Below are 17670 nucleotides of genomic sequence, written 5' to 3' on the forward strand. Positions count from 1 at the left end.
TCCCTTGGGCGATGCTTTCTTTCTCCTGCAGGCCCTGGGTCTCCCAGGCCACCTCAGCCAGCCGGCTTATGTATCCCTCCAAAGAGGGACAGGTGGTAAGAATCAGTCCTGGCTGGCTGGGTACCTGGGGCCTGGTCCTGCCAGGCAGAAGTCCCTCAGGGAAGGGTGGTGGAGATGGTGGTCCCACAGTAGCAGCAGCAGCACAGCAGCAGCAGCCTCTCCTTCCCTTGGGGCGATGCTTTCTTTCTCCTGCAGGCCCTGGGTCTTGCTGCTGCTAGCCTGACACTGGATGGAGGTTGTGTACTGGGTTCTTTTTTTAAGCACTTTCCCCCAGGTCCACATTTTTCCATTTATTCCCCATTTCGCTGGCTTTGATATATTTTTCTTGGAAACAATTCCCTTGAAATTTATTTCTGCCTTTTGCTTTCCAGTGCCAGAAATAGTTCAGGAGACCCAAGACTTGATTGAGCAGGGGGAATTGCTGCAAGCCCATCGAAAACTGATGGACTTGGAGTGCTCTCGAGATGATCTGATGTATGAACAGTATCGTATGGACAGTAAGAACATCCATGATATGAACCTCATTGACAACTACTTTGGAGATATGCAAAAACTTTCTGAAGAGTTGGCCAAACAACTCTGGATGGTCATTCAGAGGTCTCTAGTTACTGTCCGTCGAGATCCCACCTTGTTGGTTTCCGTTGTCAGGATAATTGAGAGGGAAGAGAAAATAGACAGGCGAATGCTAGATAGGAAAAAGCAAACTGGGTTTATCCCCCCTGGCAGACCTAAAAAGTGGAAGGAGAAAATGTTTAATGTTTTGGATCGAACAGTCACCACCAGGATTGAAGGCACTCAAGCAGACACTCGAGAATCTGACAAAATGTGGCTTGTCCGCCATTTGGAAATAATTCGCAAATATGTCCTTGATGATCTGCTGGTCGCCAAGAATCTTATGGATCAATGTTTCCCACCACACTATGAAATTTTCAAAAAGTTACTAAGCATGTATCATCAGGCACTATCATTACGCATGCAGGACCTGGCTTCTGAAGATCTGGAAGCAAATGAAATTGTTAGCCTTTTGACATGGGTTTTAAATACTTATAAAAGGTAAGGGTGCTGTCTTTTAGGAATAGTAAATAGTAAACATAGATGAAAGAACACATGGTTGTAGATTGATGCCTATAAGTCAGTATATAGTGGTAGAATGGTGTGAATTATATTTTTATATACTGCTGATCCACAAGTTATTTCCACAGACTTGCACATTTTTTCTAGCAAGTCAGAACTTCGGTGCATGTAGCACAATACTATCTACTCTGACTGGTAGCAGCTCTTTATGGTCTCCATGAAGAGGTTTTTCCTAGCTTTCTGATTTTTTTCAATTAAATATGTTAGGGATTGAACCTGGGGTCTTCTGTATGCAAAGCATGTACTCTGCCAATGAGCGAGAGTCCGTCCTCAATTAGGTACAGATACTTATGTGAATATTTCAGTTTTGCCTATATTCCATCTGGGTAAAAATGAGAGTATTTTGTCAAAGTTTCCAATCGTGAACGCATTTTACATGTCCCACTGCACTTGGTGGATCTTAGTTCTGATGAAATATGGTTAGGCCTACTCTGCACATAAACTAAGGTATAGGTAGGGTTGTGCCTGCTGATCTCGTTCCCAGTGTTGCACTTGGAATAAATTATATAGTGTTACATATTACACACCGTTCATTCTGCTCTCAAGGTCCATGCTTTCAAGGACTTCATAATGTTTTGGAAGGAGAAAGGAAAGAAAGTGGAAAGTGCAAACACACTTCCTGGTCATCAGGTGCTCAGGTGTTGAGAAGCAGTGGATGAGTAGGGGCAGGCTGGAGTATGAGCAGAAATACTATTGTGTGAAGAACTTCAAAATGTAGGGTAAGACGAATACGCCCCATCCATTTATATTAAGTGCCTGTCTTTAGGATCCAAAGAATTCTAGATCTTCCTTTTTAAAAAAAATGTTTCTAGCCCCAATTCTTGCAACATATTTGAAATTGTGATGACAATTTTGAAAAGTCAGGAAAAAGTAAAAATGAGTGCAGATTTGTTGAACTTTTTTTCTTTTTAGAATATCCATGTATCTTTTTCTCCCTAAGATTAGATGAATGTGCTTTAAATTTATTGATACATTTTTTTTCTGGAGAAAAAAATAGAACAAGTGCAATGTCAACCAGTTGTACTTTGACATCAGCTTTGTGTATGAAAATGATGCATATTGTGGTAATATACAACTGAAATATGCAAAGTGTCCGTAGTCCACCTCTTTGAGGATGTATTTCTAATGTGGTGCACATATTTAGCAAGCTTCCTACAATGGTGATACAAGCAGTAGGAGTGACAATTCCAGTTCTAGGGCTGTAGCCATAGAAAACCTGTAGAAGCCTACCCCCCTCAAGGTTAGTTCACTCCCTTTCTGTCAGTTTCACTTTTGATTTTTTTTAAAAAACCCAAACACCTATGTAGCCCTTTTACTGACAGAGAAAATAAGGAAAATTGTGCAGACAGTATTGTACCACTTGCTCAATAAGAAGTAAACCTTCCTTTGTCTTCCAGCATTCTGGCCATTAAGTGCAAATGCACTAGGATGACTGGCAGCCGCTTGGCTGTGTGGCACTTAACTTTTAATAAAATTAAACTTTTACTGTAGTAATAAAAAACTTTAAGCATATTAGATTACTTGTGTTTGGGCGCTGTTTTGACCCACTGCAAAATATCTGGCTATGGGCATGGCATTCCTTGCTTTCCAATGTCTGGGGCAAGAAATCCTGGTAGTAATTTCTCAGCATTGCACCTGCATTCTGTCTGTTCTCTCCAATTCAGCATAGAGATGATGGGAAATTCAGAACTTGCACCAGAGGTGGATGTGAATGCCCTGCAGCCTTTACTTTCTCAAGATGTGGTGGATGAGCTTCTTAGCACATACATGTCAACTCTTACAGTAAGTAATAACAGTAATTTTGTCCACTCCATCAAATGGAGTTGAAATGCTGATAACCATTACTGGCTCTTCCCACCTCAACCCCCATTTCCCCCAGCTCAGATTTTACCATGCATCTTTGCGAATGGGTTGTGCCCTTGGTGAACATTGTGCATTCCACTGCAAACTTTCCTAATGTGGGTTGTGTGGCCACAGGGAAAACTGAGTTTTGCTACATGACTGTTGATTAAGAATAATGGTTCAGGGCATGAGACATTTTAATTTAGTATCCAGATTCAAGAACTTTGTCTTTCTTTCTTTTTAATTTTCCTGTAGTCCAACATCATTGGCTGGCTACGAAAAGCACTGGAGACAGATAAAAAAGATTGGCTAAAAGAAAACGAGCCAGAAACAGATCAAGATGGATACTATCAAACCACACTCCCTGCTATTGTATTCCAGGTATAAACAACTGACTTCAGTGTACTGATTGGGGTAGGAGTAAGGGGAGAAGCTCTGAAATTTTAGAAACAAATGAAATGGTTGATGAGTATATGTTACTGTTTTTGTTTTTTCTGAATAGTCACTTGACCACTTAAAGCTACAATCCTGTGCATATCTACCTATGAGTAAGCCCAATAGAACATAATGGAACTTACGTCTGGGTAAACATATAGCATCTGCCATTGAAATATATTCAAATTCTATACTTTGGCACTTCATTCTTGAAAAGCATGGGTTCCCTTCCCAGGGCACATCATTACATTTGGTAATGTTGCGCTTGTTGGTTTTGCATCTGCTCTGCCACCAAATAAACTATTCCCAATGTAGCAACAAAAGAGTAGGGCCACAGCTGACATCTTCAAGTGGCATCTGCAAAACGCCCATATCTTTGGGCAGAACAGGTGGATGGAAGTCCTGTACATTGCAGTGATGGGTTGAGGAAGAGGCAAAGTTCATTGTTCTGTGAGCAGATGCGCTAGGCACAAGCTGTCCTATTTGCTTCATAATAACTTCAGTCTTCAAAAACCATAATTGCTAACTGGCTGCTTCATTCTGATTAACTGCAGTTATTGGTTTTTGTTTTTATTAGATGTTTGAACAGAATCTTCAAGTAGCTACCCAGATCAGTGAAGATTTGAAAATAAAGGTACTACATTTGTGCCTTCAGCAAATGAGTTCATTCCTCAGCAGGTAAAACTGAATGTTAGCTTTCACTCACTGTTTATTACATACGGGAATGTTTTCTATCCAGATATGCTACCCAGCTGCTAGAACCTCTACCTGTTGTTCACTTCAGCTATTCTATCCCCTAAAAGTAAGACGTGAGCAGAGGAGCGTTCAGCCTCCTGTTCTCCCTTGTGAACAGGGCAATTGCTGACCTGCTTTAAATTGGAAGTTTAATGCCCCATCCACATCTATTGGAGTCCCCAGTGAGGTGTCCAGTGCAACGTTTGCTGCAACTTCTTGGGAACGGTTTCAGTTGATGCGGCCTGATGACGTGGACAAGGTGCTTGTGACGATGTGGCAAGCAACGTGTCCTCTCGACCCTTGCCCTTCTTGGCTTATTAAAGCTTGCCAGGGAAGTTGACCGAGTGGATCCAGGATGTGGTCAATTCATTGGTGCAGGAAGGAGTGGTTCCAGCTGCCCTGAAAAAGGTGGTGATCCAACCACTCCTGAAAAAGCCCTCCCTGGATCCACTGGTTTGTGACAACCAGCCGCCAGTTGCAAATACCCCCTTCTTAAGGAAGGTGGTTGAAAGGTTGTGGTGCAGCAATTGCAAGCACTCTTGGATGAAACAGATTATCTTGACCCATTGCAATCTGGGTTCAGGCCTGGTTATGGGACTGAATCAGCCTCGATCGCCCTGATGGATGACCTTTATTGGGAAAAGGACAGGGGGAGTGCAACCCTGTTATTCTTACCTGATCTCTCAGCAGCTTTTGATACCACTGACCATGGTATCCTTCTGGGTCGACTTGGTGAGATGGGTACTGGAGGCACTGTTTTACAGTGGTTCCAATCCTATCTTCAGAGTCATTTTCAGAGAATAGCATTGGGTGATTGTCTTTCGGCCCCCCGGCAGTTGTGCTGTGGGGTGCTGTAGGGTACCTTCTTGTCCCCCATGCTGTTTAACATCTATATGAAGCCCTTGGGAGCAGTCATCAGGAGATTTGGGGCAAGGTATCAGCAGTATGCTGACGATACCCTGCTCTATTTCTCTGTAACATCTGAATCGAGAGAGGCCATGCAAGCCCTGGACCGCTGCCTGGACTTGGTGGTGGGCTGGATGAGAGCCAATGAACTGAATCTGAATCCTAGCAAGATGGAGACGCTGTGGGTTGGTGGTTCCCGAGTTCGGATAATTAGTCAGTTGCCTGCTTTGGATGGGGTCATACTCCCTCTGAAACAGCATGTCCATCATCTGGGGATGCTCCTGGATTCATCTTTGTCGCGAAAGGCCCAAGTGACCTCAGTGGCTAGGAGTGCCTTTTACCAGCTGTGGCTGGTAAGATACCTGTGGCTGTTTCTGGACCGGGAGAGCCTGATCACTGTTGTCCTTGCACTGGTAACCTCTATGCTGGATTACTGTAATGCGCTCTATGTGGGGCTATCCTTGAGGTTGATCTGGAAGCTGCAGCTGGTGCAAAATGGGGCAGCGAGACTGCTCACTGGGGCAGGGTATCGCCAATATGTCACCCCGTTGCTGAAAGAGTTGCACTGGCTACCTATTAGCTACCAGGCTAAGTTCAAGGTTCTAGTTTTGGTGCACAAAGCCCTATACAGCTTGGGACCAGGATACCTGTCAGACCATCTTATCCCTTATATACCCAGTCGATCACTGTGCTCTGCAGGTAAGGGTCTCCTGCAGATACCATCTTATTAGAAGGTCCATTCTGCAAAACATAGGAAACGGACCTTCAGCGTAGTGGCATCTACCCTTTGAAATTCCCTCCCCTTAAATATTAGACAGACACCATCTGTGGTATCTTTTCAGTGCCTGCTGAACACCTTCAACACGCCTTTGGAGTACATACCTTATCCCAGTCTGTGCTGGAATTGCTTTTTAAGATGTCTTTAAACCTCTTCTTTTTTTTTAAAGAAAATGTTTTTAAAGCTTTAAAAAATGTTTTTCAAGACGTTTTGTTTTAATATATTTTAAAGTCTGTTTTAAAGTATTTTAGTACTTCTGTTTGCTAACCTGGGCTCCTACTAGGAGGAAGGGTGGGATATAAATAAAATAATAAATAAATAAAATAAGTGGAGTAGCAACTCTTTCTAGATTTTCATCAGTATGTCCATGGTCTAGCTCTTGTTTCCATCCATCACAGGAGTGGGTGGAAGGTTCTCCTGGTAGAGCTCTGTAATTTGCAGTAGATGAGAAAGTATTTATTTCTTCCAATCATTTGACAATGGCACCAACACAATTACTATCCCCGACCGTGCCCTAAATTATACTGCTGAAATGAAGAAAACTTTGAGTAACCAGGTGTGGATTCTTGTGTGTGGAAGCACTATGAATTAAGTTCAGTTCAGGTAGTTGAAACTACTTCCTGAGCTCAGAATTCTTTAATTCTAAGTGTGTATCATCTGCACCAGGTTGCAGCTGGTGGGTCTTGGGGTTCTATAATAAGAAACAAAGTAGTTCCTGCAAGACTGAAGTGTGCTAGTCCAAGGGAGGTGTGAAAATCCTGAACAGGTTCTGGAGGATGTTTTGGGATGATGGATGAAGGCAGCAAGGAGATGTTTAATCCAGATAAGGTGGGTGGTGAACTCTGCTGATCTAGATGGAGGTTTAAAACTGGTTTTGCATGGGTTTGCACTCTCCCTAAAAGAACAAGTTTGCACTTGAGGCTGTCCTGGATTCAACATTGTCAGCAGAGCTGCTAATGGTATTTGTGGTGAGAAGTGCCTTTTATTAGGTTCACAGCTGGAGAACCAGCCTAAGCCATGTGAAGAAGGTAGATTTTGTCACAATTATGCATAATCAGGTTTCATCCAGACTGTATTATTGTAATGTGCTTTAAGTAAATCAGGTTTGGAAACATCAACTGGGATAGAATGCATCTTCTCAGATATTTGTTGGGGCTAGGTACTCAGAACATATAACACCTGTATTGTACCAGCTGCATTGGCTGACTGCGGCCTGGTTCACACATCACACTAACACAAGGTATGGCACCGAGGGACCACGCAGGCGCATAGAAAGCAGCTCGCAGCTGCTTTGTTCTCTCTGGTCTTTTTTGCTACCACACCATGCTTAGCATGTCTGAATCAGAGCTTGTGGTTAAACTCTCTCCTCATTAAACGTGAGCTGTAACCAAGGTTCAGACAACACACTAGGCCCACACACTTGTACAATCCCACTAAGTAATCATTTAGCTTAGCATGATGTGCAAACCAGGCTTATTTTTCTCTAAACCCAGTTTTAAAGTACTGGTAACAACTTCTAAAGCCCAAAGTGTTTTAGGGCCAGGTTATATGAAGAACTGCCTGCACACATATGAACCTGCCTTAAGATCAGATTCAGAAGCTCTGGTGTCATACCTGTTACCAAGATCTATCCAATTTTTTATTTTATTTATTTATTTCCAAATTAGCATGCACTAGAGATGGGAGGCCTTTTTAGTGGTGGCTCCAAATCTGCGGAACTCCCTGCCTATGGATATATGTATGGCTCTGTTTCTAACAGTTTTTTAAACAGGCCATAAAGTATTTTTATGTTTATAATTTTAATTAGGGTGCTGTCTGTTGAGCTGTCTATTGTTTTAATCTGCTGCTGTTATTTTTGTGTTTAGTCATTGTTTTATATGTTTGCTAAATAATTGTATGTTTTATGTGAGCTGCCTTGGGAGATTTTTGCCTTTAAAAGGCAATATACAAATACTGAAACAAATAAATATATGGTGCTGGATCATAAGACAGGTGGCAGTACTCCCTCTTCCCATCTGCAGGTCACCAGATACCTGAATGGACACTAGTGAATAGTTTCTCTTTTTCCCCTTTATTCGATTTTGTCCCACCCTCCATTATACAGGTACAAAGATGAAGCTCATTTATATAAAGAAGAGCACTTAAGAAACCGTCAGTGTCATCCATGCTATGTTCAGTACATGGTTGCCATCATCAACAATTGCCAGACCTTTAAGTAAGTTTTGCACGTTGAGGTTTTAAAGGGAAACAAATCCATATTTGATATTTAATTGTAATGCACACTAAGGTTGTGCTATGATTAGTGTGACAAAGGCAATTTTGCTGCTTTATAAAGAGACATACTACTATTTGAGAACAGCTATTGCAAAACACAATGTACATGTTTCAGTGAAGGTAGATCTTGAATGGGAAAGATCCATCTATTGCCTGTTCTCTGTGATGACACAGAGCCCTGCCTTGATCCCTAAAGCAGATTTGTAACTATTTATTTAAAATGTTTGCAGTTTCAGATTTGTTTTCAATAAGGGAAGGATGAGTGTATAAATGAAGAAACCTATTTGGCCCTTTACAAACTAAAAAAAAGCGGCAGGGAGGTAGCCTGGCTGAAGCATGGGAGAAAGTTACGACTAGATGGTTGAGCCAGCATTTGATTCCCTGTTATGTATATCTGTCATGCAAACTGCAAACCTGGAAGGAAGCTGGGCATATACCTTATTGAAAAACCTGCTCTGGACTCTTTTGTGGGATGCTCTTATAGTTAAGGCATGTAGCAAAAACAATGTTCCACCATTATAAGCCTAAACATTCTGTAGCTTATAAAAATGACACCTGTTGAGCTGAAGTTTAGCATACATAATCTATCTGATGAGGTCTATGATGATGCCAAATTTCAAACCAATATAATAAAAAATTCTAGAGGTACAGCAAGTGCTGAAATGTTTATTTTGACCCTTTGTTTTTCTCAGAAAGCATATTTCTTTCCAATTTTGCTGAAACCGGTTTCAGGAGCACTTACCAGTGATGGACATGGCCAAGACAAAAGTGGGCACAGCCCCCCCACACACACACACACTTACACTTTCTAGGCTTAAGAAAAAGCCTTCTTTTGGTTTCAAAACAAGTCTTTCCCCCCTCAAGTCAAGTTGTAGTTGGGGAAGACAAGAAACTGTAGTCTGGATGGGGAAGCCCTAGAGTCTGCATCTCTCCTGGGATTCTCCACCCCTAATCTGTTGTTGTTATGTACCTCCAAGTCGACTACAACTTATGGCAACCCTATGAATCGGCGACCTCCAACAGCACCTGTCATGAACCCCCCCTGTTCAGATCTTGTAAGTTCAGGTCTGTGGCTTCCTTCATGGAATTGATCCATCTCTTGTTTGGCCTTCCTCTTTTTCTACTCCCTTCTGTTTTCCCCAGCATTATTGTCTTTTCTAGTGAATCATGTCTTCTCATGATGTGTCCAAAGTATGATAACCTCAGTTTCCTCATTTTAGCTTCTAGTGATAGTTCTGGTTTAATTTGTTCTAACACCCAATATTTGTCTTTTTCGCAGCCCATGGTATCCGCAAAGCTCTCCTCCAGCACCACATTTCAAAGGAGTTGATTTTTCTCTTATCCCTTTTTTTCAGTGTCCAACTTTCACATCCATACACAGAGATCGGAAATACTATGGTCTGAATGATCTGAATGATCCTGATCCTGTTCAGTGATACATCCTAGCATTTGAGGACCTTTTCTAGTTCTCTCACAGCTGTCCTCCCCAGTCCTAGCCTGATTTCTTGACTATTGTCTCCATTTTGTTTAATGACTGTGTCAAGGTATTGATAATCCTTGTCAAGTTCAATGTCCTCATTGTCAACTATAAAGTTGCATAAATCTTCGGTTGTCATTACTTTAGTCTTCTTGACATTCAGCTGTAGTCCTGCTTTTGTGCTTTCCTCTTCAACTTTCACCAGCATACATTTCAAATCCGGTTCAATGGCACCGAAAGCCCATAAGCACTTGTTTCAGTGCTGGAATATGTTGCTGGTGGTGGATGTTATTTATCACTTACGTAAAGCATCTAATTTTTTCTAAGCATTTTAGATAGAGTAAAAGATAAAGACAGCCCCAGTCTGACTGACACAATACAAAAGGAATGGGAAGCGAAGTGGAAAACAAACTAATTAAAGAAGCAGTTCTTGGAAGATCCAAATTACAAAGTTTATCTGAGACGGTTGTTTTCAAGCAGTCTACCATCACTGAACCATTTCCACATCAACTTGTCTGCTGAGGAGCCCATGGACTTCAGTTATGAAATCCAAGCAGAGTTTTGGAGCATGTTCTAAAGCACATACTTATTTTAAATGATGCACTGGCCAGGCCTGTTGGGACCTCACTGTTGCCCCCATTTAACTGAAAGTGTGCTCTAAAACAAACCCAATACATCATGCACCTTCAAGTTGCAAGGGAAGATTGCCTACCACTAGCAATCTGACTTGTAAGACACCTGCCCAATGTTACTTATTTTTAATTAATTAATTAATTAGGTTGTTTGTAAAGGAGCCCCCAATAAGTGTCCAAGGAACCTTTAGATTCCTTGTAACGCATTCTAGAAATCGTTGATCTAAACCAGTTACTGGTTCTCCAAATAAATATCTCTGGGTTTGCAGTCATGTTTCTCAAATGGTATCATCATGCAAGAGGAGCTATTATAGTTCTTGAGAAGCAATTGTACATAAGTTATCAGAGCTTTTTTGTGTAGATGGCATAATCTCCTCAGCTTCCTGTGATATCACATGTTAGCTATCACTTGAACTAACTGGCTGAACTGGCTCTTGTATGCACCTATTGGAATGCTGAAGGATCTTCTCTTGCTTGTCAAAGGGAATCTATCATCAGTTTGAAAAAGAAATACTTGACTCCTGTGATGGAAGAGATAATGGCAAGCAGTCATGCATGCATCGATGCAGTTCTAGATGATGTTGCCAAGGAGGGATGTGCAAGCCTGCTTGATGAAGTTTTCATGGATTTAGAGGTTAATTTTTCTTTCATTCAATACCCTCTTTAAAAAAAAGTTGAAAGAGTATCTGTCTGTGCATAGTGCAAACAGACAGAAGTGCCCTGATCTAGCAACTGAGATCCATTTTTGTAGGTAATTCCAATGTGCATCCAGACGAAGATGCACATTGCAGTGGTCATCCAGTTGTTATTCAGCTTTGGTGTATCTGATGAGGATGGAGGTCTTTGTGTAGGGCCACTAGTTGCATGCAGCTAATAAATACATTATTAGACCTAGATCTGGTTGACAGTGTTAAGCCATCCTGGAGATCAATTATCAACTGTAGTATGAGCTTTAATGAGCAACAGCCAACTTTGTCAGATACATGATGACTTCTTCAAAATGAGGTAGTGAAGGATTAACAGTGGGTTGTAACCAAGGTTGGTCCCACTCAGGGTAAATCCATTGAAGTTAATGGCTATGACTAACTTAGTTTCATTAATTTCAGTGGCTCTGTTCTGAGTAGGACTAACATTGGATATAACCCAATAACTGTAGATTCTTTCTTGTGCATCAATCACACCACTTTATTCAACTTATGAATTATTTAAACAGGATATATATTTTGAAGCACCATGCTACATGATATAAATTTTGAACATCTTGAGATGTTAAAGTAAAGCAATGCTACTAAAAATAAGTTTGTACAGGAAATGTTGTTCTATATTCAAAGTCCTAGGAGACAGGTGTGGAATACCTTTCTGGCCTGTCAGGCCACATTTTTATCTCCCCTGTCCCCACTCCACCCTACAGGCCAACATTGAAAAGTGGTCAGAGCTATCCACACGTCAGTCTTCTGAGATGATGCTGAGTGACTGATAGGTGAGCAGTCCCACCCATCTATCACAGCTGACTCACAGGAGTGGGGGAAGGGTCTGCTTCACCAGTGCGTTCCCCGCAGGAAACTTGCTGGCAAGGCAGCATCCAGCAGGATTGAATGCTCACCGGCTGATGAGTGGAAGCTTCCAGTCCTCTATGCAGAGATCTTCTTCACCAGCAGTATTGATCCCTGACCCCTGCTGACATTACCCAATAATAGCAGCTGATTGGCAGGTGGTCATGGTTTTGAAGAAACCAGACCGCCTGTTGGGCCAAGATTGGCCTACAGGCAAGAGGTTTCCTACCCCATAGTAGAATATAAAATCATGTTTGGAAGCTGAAAATATGTGGCCTAAAAGGAGGACCAGAAATCCATCCACCCATCAAACACATGCCTACAGATCAACAAGGGAGCACGCCACAAACAGAGAGACAGCACACTGCAGAAACTGCCTGCAGAGTAAATAGTTCCTGAGGTCTAAAGCTACTAGCTTAATCTGACCCAGATCCCCAAAGTTTTTCTTCTGGGAACCAAATATGTTAACTCCTGACTATGAGCAAAATCCAACTAAAAGTTTTCCAAAAGATTTTGCAAGTGTGTAAGGAGGTAATTGGACGTGCAAGCTCCTTTTCTCTAGTTGTGGCAATCTCTGATGCATCTATGGAAGGATCAGTGAAAAATCATTTCCTTACTTGAGTGTGCCCAACTGATACTCGAATACAGAAGAACACAAGGTGTTTTTGTACAGTGGTGGTTCTGGGTCAGGACCTTGGAGTAGAAGTTCAGGACTCCACTCAGCAGAATGAGCAGGAGAGCCCCCAAATGCAGCAAGATTGGATTACTACATTTTGAAGTAAGTGAAGTAATTCACATTACTATCTAAAGAGTACCTCCTTCAGAATACCATCTAAATGTATCTAATTGCACCACTGATTCTTCATGAATGTATCCAATTCAGTTTTGAACACAGTGAGCCAATAATGAAGCCAACAAGGGAATTTTTAGTCATTAGCCACGGCTTGAGAATAAAAAGATTATTTCGGTTGAGATTACTTTTTGTAAACACTAACAAAAAAATTAAAACAGATGCCAGATTAATCCTAAACATTTGCAATAATTGTCCTCCTACAATTCTGGCGCTATGTCACATTTAGTTCAAATGCTTCCATTGAAGCCAATAACTACTTAACGTGAAAGACTTTTGCAACATTCCAGTTTTTTAGAACAATTAAGATTATTCACTTATCGTTCTGGGATATACAACGAGGGACCTAAAGATGAAAGATATTGTTCGAAGTGATTCTATCCTATATTCCCTATGTTTGCACTTTCTATTAGCCACATCTCAGCGACCTGATGACAAGAAAATGGCTGGCAGGATCCAATGCCGTGGATACAATCTGTGTAACAGTAGAGGATTATTTCAATGATTTTGCAAGAATAAAGAAACCCTATAAGAAGGTATTTGCAAAGTCTTGTTTAGAATACTTAAATGGTGTAGTCTAATGGAGTGACATGCTGCTTTACAATTCCTAAGTATTTAATTATCTTGACTTTATATTCAGTTAGAGTCACAAAAAGCAACATACCGTGAAAAAGAATAATCTGATTCTATATCAGTATAAAGCTCACTGTCTGTAAATCAGTATTCTGTCAGGATATTTAAATGTTAATTCCTGCAATCCATTCCATTCAAATGGTAATGTAATTTCCAGATATATTTCCCACGTTAATGAGAGCTGCCGGAACAAACTGAAATAGGTTAGAGAAGGAACCAATATTTTTTTGCAGTTGCCATTATGAAACTCAAGTGGGTTTTCGTTCTAAAATTAGCACAATAGATCTTCAGTGCATTTATCTTTCTGAGAGCTATAGCAAATCAACTCATTGGTCTTGTTTGGGGAAAGATATGAATGAGCCTTTTCCCCACATGCACAGACCCTTTGCTCTTCATGGCACGAGTAGTTTCTAATTAGCCATAGTCTTCCATTTTTCCCCAAATGGGAAACTATGATTACCACCTTCAGAACAAAACAGGATATTAAACCAACTTCCAACCATGGTTTACTATCCCAGCTTGTTCCAAAGCTGATAACCATAGTTTCCCAATTTGGACAAAATGGGAAACTAGAGCTATTAAGAGATTTCCTGGTTTGATTGCTCGTGCCATAAAGGGCTGTGTATGTGGGCAAAAGGCTTGTTCATATCTCTGCTTAGTAAGCCAAGAAATGATTGTCCAAACTCAGCTACTATCTAGAAGTCATAGATATTAACCATTTTGTACGCTTCTGGTAGAATGATTTCTTATACTTGTCCATCCTAAGAACAAAAAATTGCAGTGATTTGTTCTTTATTGCAACTTTTTTTGCCAATTGCACTTTCTGTATTAAAATTTGAAAATGTGAACCCGGGGATTGAGGGGTGTGGAGAAAGACAGATGCTATATTGATTGAAATCGATACGTCATTTATTGTTTACTGCCACTAGAAAGGTCCTAGAGTTTATACTAGCCATACTTTTCTCAGAATAAATACTGGTGTGAAAAACTAGAATCATCATCATCACCATCACCATCATCACTGTTTATTTTTATGCTGCCTTTCCATAACAATTTATGCACAAGGCTCACAATATGAACAGAAAAAAGTTACACAATTCACTGTAAAAAAATGGTCAATAAGTCAACAAAAACATCTTTAAAAACATACAATAAAGTGATACATACTTATAATTCCTAATAAAGTCCAACAATAAAATACAGAAGCATAATCCCAATAACAGCAAACCAAAAAACCGACCAGCAGAAATTACATTTTTACCCAAACGGAAGCCCCTAAACAACACCCCACAGTCAAGATGGTCTCTGGCATCTTCAGGTAGTGATGCCTTTTATAAGTGCAGTCAGTCAAGACCCCACCTTTCCAGGCCAGGTGGAAAGAGGCCAGCAAGCATGGAGAGGGTCTTGCAGGTCTTGCAAGATGGTAAATTGAGAGATTATGAGATGACATGGATAAAGTGTTGGACTTTTGACAACCAATGTCAATAAATAGCCACTGGAAGTTGAGCATCATGGTAAAATCATAGTTAATGGTTTACTGTGAACAGAGATTGATCCTTCTAGCCAAAATGAGTAATAAGCCACAATCCCTAACCTACTGTAGCTATACTTTCAAACCAAGGATCATGGTTCCTTTTACTCCAAACAAATCATGAAATTAAGCCATTTTAAGTGCTTTGATTTTCCAGCCAGTAGGCCCAATCCTGAGTTCCCCGTACCCTTGGTGGCCCACTTTGACAGGTGAGCAGGGCTGAAGTCACTAATGTCAGTTGGCCCATTTTTTCTTTGCAGCATGGTTTGAGTTTGGCAGATAGGTGTAATTTTGGGGAAATTGCCTTGTGAGTCAAATTGGAAGCTGTGCTGGGCCTAATTGGACCTATGAGCCAGAGATTCCCCCTTTCAGTAGTAAACTATTAACTATGCTTTACTATGAAATGTGAACTGAGTTGTTGACTTCGCACCACTTCATACATTAAAAATACACAGTCATTTCCCTTAAAGTGATTTACTGAAGGGGGAGGCCTCACCTGTGTTCATGACTTGTAGCATTCTCCTCACTATTCTCACGTACAAAGCAGGCCTTTCTGGATAACCAGTTCCCTGCTCCAAACTTACCCTCTGTTCTGGGTGGCAGTGTTTCTCTACAAGTTTTATTCAGGTTCCTCAGCTCTATTGGCTGGCTCTCCTCTTGAATTATTAACAGGTTGCTGACAAAATAATTCTCCTGCATTGGCAACAAGTCTAGTGTATGGTACAATGTGGCCCTGTCCTGTTCAGAGCGGGATTCACGAGGCTGAGACGCAGGTGCAATCAAATCTTGTTTTATTAAAGTAATGGATACATCAAAAAGCAGTGTGCTTCATAGAAATCTCTAAGCTAGCTCACTAGAAGTCCCTAACTGCACTCTAGACATGCTCTGCAACGCATGTAGAAAGTTGACTCAGCAATGTAACCCAGAGAGCTGCAGTCTTAAGTAGGGAAAGTTTTAGATCGTAATCTCTGGCTCCTTCGCAGGTCCTGCCTCTGTTCTGTCCGCTTCTCGCAGCGTCGACAGCGGGGTGATGGGGTGTGTGCTTCCAACGGTTCGTCCGAAAGAACTGTCTCCTTAGCAACCGGCTCGAGGTCAGGGGGCGGTGATGCACTCGGGGCATCTCGAGAACCACTTGGTAAAGGGGGAGTCAACGCCCCCTCTGTGACATCTTCCAATGGCTCCTCCAACCTGTCTGGGGGTGGTGTGCTGTCCGCTTCCGAGGCTGCGCCATCCGTGGGAACTGGCCCGGAGTCGAACTCACTCCCCCTCCCAAGGTCTTGCTCAGACTCAACAATTCCTTGGTCTTCCGTGCCCTCTTGACAGCTGGGAAACTTGGAACTCATGTCTCCCCCCTCCCTGGCCCTCGTGGGGCAGCGGAGGCTCAACAGGCCCCTGCACACAGAGTTTATTTACACTTAACTATCTTCCTAAGCACCTTTAAAGTGGAAAGCCTTGGCCAATAAGTAAATGTCCTAGATTGCTCTTGTACATGGTGACTTTGCTTGAAGAATTTTCTTTCTTACTCCTGTCCACCATTCCTTGCAAGGAACATGGTCAGAAGTAAGTACTTCTTCAATGAAGTGGACAGATTAAGATGGAATCCACTGGATTCCTGAATGCCCTGGGGGAGTTCCCAGTAGATAGAGCATGTGACTCTTGTGAAGCCCTTGTCACGCTGTGGAACAACAAGATGCGTCGGGCTCTTAATACGGTTGCCCTGAGCATTGTGGATCCCAATTTGCGCCTTGATACACCAGTGAACTAAGGGCAATGAAGCAGGCTGGATGATGGCTAGAGTGCAAGTAGCAAAAGACGTGCTGTGAGTCTGATCGGGCACAAGTAGAACACAACCGTGCCTACTGTGTGGCAGTGAGGGCAGCAAAGATGACCCACTTCCCTGCCTCCACCGCACCCTCAAGTAGCCATTTAGTGGAGTTTGTTCATACCGTCAGGGTCTGTTGACATCAACTCCACGAAATGGAGTTTTAGACCTTTTCGGAGGCCCACTGTGAATTGTTTGCAAGGCACTTTGAGGGTAAAGTTGCTTGCCTCCGTAGCAGTCTTGATGCCCCATCCGCATCTACTGTAGTCCCCAATGAGGTGTCCAGTGCAACGTCTGCTGCAACTTCTTGGGAACGGTTTCAGTTGATGTGGCCTGATGATGTGGACAAGGTGCTTGAGATGATGCAACCAGCAACGTGTCCTCTTGACCCTTGATCTTCTTGGCTTTTTAAAGCTTGCCGAGGGGGTATGACCGAGTGGATCCATAGTGTGGTCAACGTGTTTTTCTGGGAGGGAGTGGCCCCAGCTGCCCTGAAAAAGGCAGTGATCCTTGGACCCATTGGTTTGTGACAACTACCGACCGGTCACAAATACCCCCTTTTAAGGAAAGTGATTGAGAGGGTTGTGGCACAGCAATTGCAAGTACTCTTAGATGGAATAGATTATCTTGGCCCATTCCAATCTGGTTTCAGGCCTGGTTATGGGACAGAATCAGCTTTGGTCATGCTGATGGATAACCTCTATTGGGAGAAGGAAATACAATACAACTCTGTTAATCTTACTTTATCTCTCCGCAGCTTTTGATACCATGGTATCTTTCTGATCTGACTTAGTGAGATGGGTATTGGAGGCATTGTTTTACAGTGGTTCTGATCCTAACTTCTCTGATCCTACCTGAGGGCAAGGTGTCAGCAGTACGCTGATGATACCCTGATCTATTTCTCTGTAACATCTGAATCAGGAGAGGCCCTTGCAAACCCTGGACCGGTGCCTGGACTTTGTGGTGGGCTGGATGAGGGCCAGTAAACTGAGTCTGAATCCTAGGAAG

General features: G+C 42.1%; 1 protein-coding gene across 7 annotated transcripts in view; it reads left to right on the forward strand.

The window, feature by feature from the left end:
- Positions 1-17670, forward strand: part of EXOC3 (exocyst complex component 3) — a 62753-nt gene that overhangs the window by 38662 nt on the left and 6421 nt on the right. For all 7 annotated transcript variants that reach the window (XM_061590033.1, XM_061590032.1, XM_061590030.1 and 4 more), the window contains exons 4-10: positions 432-1113; positions 2859-2976; positions 3292-3417; positions 4049-4149; positions 7995-8105; positions 10757-10907; positions 13090-13212. In XM_061590033.1, the coding sequence (XP_061446017.1) occupies positions 432-1113; positions 2859-2976; positions 3292-3417; positions 4049-4149; positions 7995-8105; positions 10757-10907; positions 13090-13212 (1412 nt within the window). The remainder of the gene's footprint in view (positions 1-431; positions 1114-2858; positions 2977-3291; positions 3418-4048; positions 4150-7994; positions 8106-10756; positions 10908-13089; positions 13213-17670) is intronic.

This window comes from Rhineura floridana, chromosome 11 (assembly GCF_030035675.1).
Source record: "Rhineura floridana isolate rRhiFlo1 chromosome 11, rRhiFlo1.hap2, whole genome shotgun sequence".
Taxonomy (NCBI): Eukaryota; Metazoa; Chordata; class Lepidosauria; order Squamata; family Rhineuridae; genus Rhineura; species Rhineura floridana.